Source organism: Pyxicephalus adspersus, chromosome 5, assembly GCF_032062135.1.
Source record: "Pyxicephalus adspersus chromosome 5, UCB_Pads_2.0, whole genome shotgun sequence".
NCBI lineage: Eukaryota > Metazoa > Chordata > Amphibia > Anura > Pyxicephalidae > Pyxicephalus > Pyxicephalus adspersus.
In genome coordinates this window covers 131,176,491-131,185,770 of record NC_092862.1, presented here as the reverse complement: position 1 = coordinate 131,185,770, position 9,280 = coordinate 131,176,491, and the positions used below count along the sequence as shown (strand labels likewise).

General features: G+C 38.1%; 1 protein-coding gene across 1 annotated transcript in view; it reads right to left on the bottom strand.

Annotated features, from left to right (window-relative positions):
* PIP4K2A (phosphatidylinositol-5-phosphate 4-kinase type 2 alpha) overlaps positions 1-9,280 on the bottom strand; it is a gene marked incomplete in the record, with an annotated part of 77,510 nt that overhangs the window by 18,951 nt on the left and 49,279 nt on the right. Inside the window, 1 exon segment of the mRNA XM_072412735.1 lies at positions 2,812-2,909. Within this exon segment, the coding sequence (XP_072268836.1) occupies positions 2,812-2,909 (98 nt within the window).

The window sequence follows — 9,280 nt, the reverse complement described above, 5'->3', positions numbered from 1 at the left end:
AAATGACAGCAATTAAATAGGCTTAGAAAACAAACTTTAAACAAAATAGAACAGAAAAAAACCCCTAAAGCAATGTACCCTGGATATTTCACATGCACTTACAAAGAATTTTACATGTACCACAAAGCAGTAGGATTGATCAAAAACCACACAGAACTGGGATTTGTATTCAGGCCCCCAGGTAATCTAGCAATCAATATCATTTTCATAAAATCTTGATTATATTGTGAGCATTAGTACAATTTGATGCAAGGCTTGCTTCAAAGAATGGTATTGCCAGAACAACCAATATTGGCCTGATTACTTAAAGCTCTCCAAGGCTGGAGAGGATACACTTCCATTAGTAAACCTGGGTGATTCAACAAACCTGGAATGGATTTCTTCAAAGTCATTTGCTTTTTGCTGGAAAATGTTTTGAATCCAGGACCAAATCCATTCCAGGTTTGCTGGATCACCCAGCTTCACTTATGAAAGTAAATCCTCTGCAGCCTTTAATAAATCAAGCCCTTTATCGCTTCCAATTCTAACCTGAACTGGAAAATCTACTGGGGCAATAGGCTTTGCTCTGCATCAGCCTCGCTATGCTCCAGATATACAGTAACTGCGGAAATCTTACACTTGACAAAATACTATCTTGACTTGCTAAAACATGATTTCAGCCTTGTGGCACATTTGTCTTTAATTACCCTTTCTGGAATTATATGCTATTTTCTTGTGATTACTGACATTAATTATGGTGAAAACATGTGTTGTTTAATCAGTATTCAGATCTATGACAACACCGGCATCCTAATAAACACAACAATCTATTAATACAGACAGCTCCCTCTCCGGCACAGCTGACTAGCACCATACAGGGTATAAAAGATGCTTTTCTTGCTCTAAGAAGTTATATAGATTTCCCTAACTTTTATACCACCATGCAGTGCAACTATTCAATTTATAGACACCCACAAAATAGTCACCACCATGCAACCTTTTTCATTTTTACAGCCACTGGTCTGCTATAAAGCAGAAAAGGTATTTATGGTACAAATGAGAGCGGAGTTTCATGGATAGCCACAGGGGTCCTATATCTTCCCAGAACCAATAAAAAAACATTTATAAATGGGTTGGACTTACATTTCAAACTTATTACATTCATCATAGTAAAATTGCAAGTCCGCCTAATGAGCTGCATCAGCTAACCTTTGAATGAGCACAAATAATGCACAATTCGGTATTAGCACCAAATCTGTACATACACTATAAAGCCCAACTCTTTAGTACTGTTGTAAAAGATCCCCGGAAAGAATGTGGTTCTGGCTGCAATACATATCCCACCTTCATTTTCACTTGGGACTTAAGGTTGGGACTGAATGTCTTCAGTCTTTTCAACCCACTTTTCAAGACTGAAGACACAGCATAAGTGCAGGAAGTTGTAGATCCACCCATGGGTCACAAAACTCAGTTTGATGATGCAGAGAGCCACATTGATGTCATCATGCACCATTTTCCTATATATCAAGGACTGGCCACTGCCATAAAAGACTTCTGCTCATCACATGATCTGTGTGAAGACACCTAAAACAGGCTGGGGAAATCTAGATGCTAGGACTAAAGCCCAGAGCCAAGCTTTTAAAAATAAAAAAAACATATACCGTATATAAACAAACCATATACAATAACCTCACAGAAATGTCAAAACACTGTTTTTAAGATCCCTATGGCTCTACCAGTGTGATCAATCTCCTTTATCACACGAGTTGTCAATGGTGGGTACAGGCCACACAGGTCCTACTAACTCTGATATTATTTGGTGTATTTGACCTATGTGGTCACCTAATATACACATAAACATTGGCAATAACATGTATGACTTGTACAACTTTAGATACAGCTCTACTATTCGAAATGACAGATATTATTTTGATTACATTGCCGACTAAGCACTTGGTCTAATGAATGTAGTTGGCCGACACTCAATTCTTAATCATTTTCTCTGTAACAAATCTATATAAATATAAAAATAAACGTTTTCTCTGCTTCCTTCACAGGAAAAGGCAAAAATTCTACACACAATAACAGAGAGATAAATTATTACAGAAATTGCTGATAACGGCCTTCTAAAAGTTTACAAGCTGTAACTTCAGAACACTGCTGATCTCATATCTCAAAAGTACATAGATAAGGGTTGCAATTTTTATCAAGTGTGCAGAAATGAGAACAGATTGGGTTATATACAGTAACATGAGTTTTCAAAAATCTTTGGGCAGATGGAAAAATACACAGATCCAAATACAGGAGAACCGCGGTTGTCCGGAACTCAGATAACCGGAAAATTCAGATTACCGACACACGACAGCTCCGCTTTCTTGAATGCTCCTGCAGCCCTAGTGTAGTTGTGCCATGTGTTCTGCATCCAAGAACCGAGCTCCGCTAGAGCTACGGGAGCAATCAAGAAAGCGGAGCTGACAGCAGAGCTCCACTCCGTGATTGGCTGAAGAAAGGAAAACCCTTATGACGGCTCAAGCAGTTTCCCTTTTCTCAGCCATTTAATACTAGAGGTGAATAGGGACAAGTCTCCCTATTCAAAGTCCAGTGGTGAATGGCTGAGAAAATTACTCTCCGTTAACTGGAAACTACACTTATTCGGAATTACCCATTCCCCTTGGGTGCCTGATAACCGAGGTTCTACTGTATATGCACATCATTGAAAAATAAATGTAATTTTTGTTTTAAACAGTTCTGGCAAAGTTATAGGTTGAATCATATTGGCCATTAAGAATGACTGTTGGATAAATCCCAGAATTGCAACAATATTTTACTTACTTGTTAAAAAGGTGATTGTCCACCTTGATTTTTGAATAGGCTTTGAAGTCGTCTGGCATTAACATGATTGGTATTTGAACATGGCTCAGTTCATTGATCTGCAAAAAAAGAAATATACACGTTAGATCTATAGGAAAATTCTGCAACAGTGGTAGGTGTAGTACTAGAGCTACTTCTTTAAAATAAATATAAGATCCACAATAGGATGGGCCCTTTTTGGTCACTGGCCCTGGCTCACCCATTCTGCTTCTTACAATTGGTTAGAACGACTAAACATAACAGTAAATGGCCAACAGTGAGGTGCAGGAGGTAGAAAAGAGTGAATTACAGTCACAATGTTACAATAACCAGGTGTTGTTAGGGGTCCCAGGGCACTTTACCAAAAATGGACGTCAACTGATTGTAAGCTCTTCGGGGCAGGGTGCTCTCCTCCTCTTGTGTCACTGTCTGTATCTGTCTGTCATTTGCAACGCACAGCGTTGCCTAATATGTTGGCGATATATTAATCCTGTTTAATTATAATAACTTGAAGGGAACTGGAGAAAGCCTTTATGAGGGGTGTTTGTTTCAAAATTTATTAATATAAGCTTTAGCATTGCAACTGTGTTAACAAAGTCCATTTATTTTGAATGGAAACCAGAACAATATTCTATATATATATATATATATACATACATATTATATACATTTATTTCTATACCATATACATATATGGTTGTGTATTATTGAAGCCTTTTCACCATTTACCCAAGTACCTTCTTCCTCAATTTTCAAGAAGCAACCCCAGCATTTATATTCACATGAGTAACTCATGAATGAATGTGTCAAAGCCGAGGTTGAATGTCCAAAACAATACCAGAGGGGTAGAAATTTGTAAATCTACTCGTATTGAATAAAGTGACAGTTACCCAGATGGCTAAAAATGTTGCAGTATGTTTCTTCCTGATGAGTGGTGAAAAGTCTTCATCAATACACTAACAAGTCTAAAGGAACGTGGCCAACGAATAGCAACTATACTAAGACTGGGATAAATGAAAACATTACAGACAATCAAATGAAAAACAAAAAATATTATAAATAATATTAATGTTTGATATTTGTACCACACATTAGTATAGAGGGGAAAAAGGAGATATTGGCAATAAAACTATATGATAAGGGTGGGATTTTCATTATCAGGTTGAGAATCTCAAGTAATGCCCCCTGATTTTTAGCATGAATGGCAGTTTTGGGTCATTTTTCAATGCTTAGGTGGACACAATAAATGATCAGAGGGTGTTTTATTGCATGAGAAGATGCCAAAAATCCCCCTTCCCCTTGCTTCCCAATGCAAAAGGGAAAAGGAATGAAACTAAGATAAAGCAGAACTAAACCTGCAACAACTCACCTATCGCCATTCCATCATAGGGTGCTCCATGTTCTTCTCTTACCAAAGACAATCTTCTGCCATAATATTCGGCCATGCAAGGATGACCTAAACTCCCATGAAAAGAAGTCTGGACTGTTAGGTTTCCTTTGGACTGTACCTGAGCTGAGCATGTGCACTTCAGCAAAATCTGCTGGGCAGGGATCAGGTAGCCAAGAACAGTTATTGCAGAAGGGATATTGCCTGTCCTTTTCTGCAACAACCACTTGACCAAGTTAAACTTGGGACTTTACTTACTCTTTAAGCTTACAATGCATTTTACAATCTGAATGTGCAATCATTTTATAATCAATTTTCGATTCACCCCAATTATATTATGACCCACCTTAGCGATCCAATCAGGCATGTGTACAGTAAAATTGTAGCATGTGTAGTGAGATTTGTAAGCATGGGTTTGAAGTTAGGTGACTTCTCACACTCGGGACGTTTGTTAAAGATGAGCAGATATGTCCCCTTCTCACATTATTAAAAGGATACTTGCCACCTATTGCCTATTGACAGACAAAACACTTGCAGCCAATTCATTTATACAAATGATAATTTCACACAATTGGCCTGATTTATTAAAGTTCTCCAAGACTGAAAAAAAATTTGAATTATGTGTGAACTTGGCTGAACCAGCAAACCTGGAATGTATTTATTAGAAATCATTTGCTACTAGTTGGCAAATATTTTCAATTCCTGATTGTCGAATCACTCAGGTTTTCCCATGATATCTATCCTCCAGTCCTGGGGAGATTTCATAAATCAGACCCAATGTGTATTATTGAATATTGTGTATAACTGTTCAAGTGGAATAATTATTTGCTGCATGCAAACATGCTGCATCGTCATAAAAAAGGACTATCATGTAGAGAAAGACCACCAGCTACTAAAAATAGGCAGTGGGAGTAAAGAAATATATACAAAGTCCTGAGAAATATTTATGAAAGGACAATGATTTAATATTATACAGGTCATATAAGACATGTACGAGATCTCATTTACACATCTCTATGATCCTCCATAGTAAGACCACCTGCTTAAGGGATATCCGAATGCGGACATACTTAAGCCACAGCTCCCGGTTCAGCACTACTTCCTGGTCATCCTTCTGCAGCAAAGATAAACAGGATGCAATAGAACTGCGAGAAAATAGCATCCCTGGACTTTCTCAATATCCTGGAAACGAGCCCAGGGCAGCAGCTTCCAGTGAGTTCTATAACCGGATACAATGAAGCAGAGATATAATAAGGGGAAGGAGGGGAGTGGAAGCTGCACAAAGTCACCAAGCAGTATCAGAGTTTGAAACCTAAAGATAAAGTGACAGCAATTGCTACAGACAACATAGCAGCTCCAGTTTTGCAGCTTTGCAGGCCGGGCCCACAGCAACCACAGAGGTGTCAGAATGGAACCTCCTGGCGTGGCGTACTGGTGTGTGGAACTTAAGTTTAGATATCCTAATTCTTGTATGTCTGTTTTACATATAACAACCCAGTAAATGCTTCTACTAAACAATGGAAATAATAGTTTTCTGTACAGTAAACTTTGAAACTACCTAAACACATAAGATATTCTGGTAGAGTTGAATCTGTGTAACAAATAAAAAAATCCTTTAAAAAAATAGCAAGAAGCAAGAAATGCAAATTAAAGCTTACAACACCAGGGACTTGGGCAGTAAAAAAAAAAAAAAAATTTGTAGCTAAGTGAACTCCCAAAGGAAATCAAAAACTCCAACTTCTGACAGCATATTAAAAAGGCATTGTCATAACTACTAAAGCTGGCTTCAAGCCAGGAAATGCCCCAACCAAAGGTTGAAATCTGCTGCGGATAGATGGGGGTGGGTGGGTGGTATGTGTACTTGTTTTATTTATTTGAAAAACAGGTCACTAATAATGCCTCTGGTGAATCCATCCTGAACAGTAAAGATGAGATAAATGGATAAGTACAGTACAAATTGCATGTCTGAAGGTTTGCTTGGTCTCATAAAAGTTCTGACAAATCAAGGGCCCTACAAGGGAGAGGTGTATGTGTTATTCTCAGCCTAAACTATTGAACTCTGTAAACAACAGGCTTTTTTCCCAACAGAGAAGAAAACATAGAAAAGCTGGCCTAATGCATCAGTTGCTGCCCTAAAATAAAGAAACAAGACTTTCGATCTGAACCTGTTTTCAGAAATACTTTATTTTCCTGGTGAATCTTCAAAGCTCCTTTCCCTGTTCTTTATTTACTTGAAAATAGTTTCCATAAAGGACCAGACATTCACAAAGGATACAATTTAATAAAGAGGTTCTCCCAACAAATAATGTCAATTGCTAATCAATGTTTGAAATTCTTGACCCATAACTCCCAACTGTCACTGATTTTTGGGGACTGTTACTACTTTTTTTTTATATTTACAGGCTAATATAAGGGAAATACAGTTGTAATAAAGCACTTATCACTTTAACTAATTATTGACCATTTATTTTTTATGTTCCACAAAATAGGGTCATGGAGGGCTGTAACATTTGCCTACATACTCTGAACCTAAAAATGTTGTCCTTCCTCATTTACAAAGGCTGAAGATCATTCCTATTTTTTTCTTAGAAAATGAAAGATTTCTTTCAATACCACTGATAAAACAAAGACGAATGGTTGCACAGGGATGGGTAAAATTAAAGAAGAAGCTGAAACCCTTCCCTGAGGGATGAATGGGACATTTGTGGGTATATTGAAGGAAATCTACATTCACATAAGTATAAGCCCCAACACTGCTGACCAATTTCTAAAATAACCAGTTGCCTGGTTGTCTTCGGCTTTAACACTTTCTGAGTCACTGACCTGGAGGAAACATACAGATTACAAAGTCAGAGAGAGATCAGAACTCCTGATCTGCTTAACTGTTCCAGGTCAGTGCCTTAGAAAGTATTGATGCTATGGAGTGGCGACAGGCTAGCGACCTGTATTTTCTGAAATAAAGGTCACCGGTGGCATGTTTTATTGTGTCTTGGCAAGGGTTTCTATTAAAGGTAACCTGTTTGGATATATATACAGAAGCTGGCATTACTTAATTAATTGCCTGCATGTCCATAGCTTGGCTATGTTTCAAACATTTGAATCCTTTTCCTATATTGTCAACATATATCATGTCTCATTAATTTTCAAAAAAGATTTGTGGTTTACAGACTAAACAGGAAGATCCCGATAGTAAACCCAAAGACATGGGATGTGAGTTCCTATGTAAAAATATCCAGCAATATCCTTTTAATAGTACCCCCCTCCTCCACTACCTTTAGCAAAATGGCTATACAGGTACCGTTCCGTTATGTTTTACTGCCAAAGGTTGCATGGACAAGAATTATAGGTGTTCTCCGAAAATACTACACATACTAAACAGACTGATTCATAAATGTCTCTATCTGATGAATCTTGTTGTCTGTACAATTAAGCCTTATCTGGATGAAATGTGTCAGAGATGGAAAACCTAGGCAGGGTTACATGATTGTTGTCTGAATTATTAAAGGTAATTGCTGGTTTGGCACCTAAAATTTGTATTTGTGTGCACTTTGAATAAGCCCCTGTTGGCCTTTTGGGGATCGACCAGTGTGGGGACTTTGGAGCGATGGTCCCAGAAGATGGGAATTAGCAACAAACAGGTAGGAAAAGTTACGATCATCCTTCCTCCTTTTAAGGGCTGGTGCTGGTGGAATCAAATTTGCCCCCCTTCTACTACAATTTACGACAATTTGTCATATTTGACAGGATAATGGAATACTCTTCAGGAACCCCTGAGGCCCAGCATACAAACATATCTGACCACATTCAGAAGTCTAAAAGGATTGTAGGACACTAAACATGATATATGGACTGGTAAAAGATACAAAACACGATTAGAGAACAAGATTCAGAAAAGTAAATTCTACAAATGATTGCCAAGTGCTGAGTGTTCATGAGAACGAAGACAAGGAAGGGAGACTATGAGAGATTAGAGTAAGAGGTTTCATCTTGTGTACCAAATGTCTACAGTGCAAACAGGCAGATTACTGGGCTCAAACAATGCATGGAGAATTTTGGGCGATGGCTGAACAGTCAGATTTACTGAAGGTGTTGCGCAGTTGTATAGGATTTATTGGGATACCACAGGTAATCCAACCTAATCTGCGTTCAAAACACTGGCCGTATCTGCAAATGTCAAATCATGTCCACATGGTGGGCAAATATGGATCTACATTTTGAACACACAATTCATAAGTGCTAAAACTGAATTATATTTGTTGTATGACCATTGTCTAAGCACTGTACACAACACTGGAAATTATATCATACTGCATTTTACTAGGATTTCGTGCTAGGCTGTGCTACAGGCAGCATGGTAGCTCAGTGGTTAGCATTCTGACCTTTCAAGCATTAGGTCCCACGATCCAATCTCAGCCAGGACACCATCTGCATGGAGTTTGCAGGTTGTTAGCGTGGGTTTTCTCCAGGTACTACAGTTTTCTCCCACAATCCAAAAACATGCAATTAGGTTAATTGGCAAAAAAAAAGACTTTAGACACACGACTATGGTACGGACATTATATTGTGAGCTAGTGAGGGACAGCTAGTGATATAACTATAGATATGTAAAGCCCTGCGTAATATGTCAGCGCTTTATAAATACTGTGTAATATTATTAAAAGGCAGGTCCTCTTCTAATGGTACAATCACATTGCTTATTAGATGGGAGATTATTACCTAAACTAGACCTTCCATCAGATATATTCCTTCATGATAAGAGGATTCTGGCTAAGTACTGTATAAGTGTAACACTCGCATGGGATGTAATACCTTTTAAAGAGATCACAGTACTCCTCGTTGCCAATAGGAAGTGTCCATATCATGCAAGCAGTGACATGGAACCATGAATAGAAAAACCACCTCCTGTAAAGAGATTGGAGCTAGGTGGGTAAAATAGGGAAACGGGGTAGCTGAAGATCAGCTTCACAATTATATTTGCAATGCAAGTGTTTTAGTATTAGAACCTCCTGTAGCAGTTATAAGCTGAACCAAGTTATGTCCAATTTTGGGAATTAGGTAAAAAAA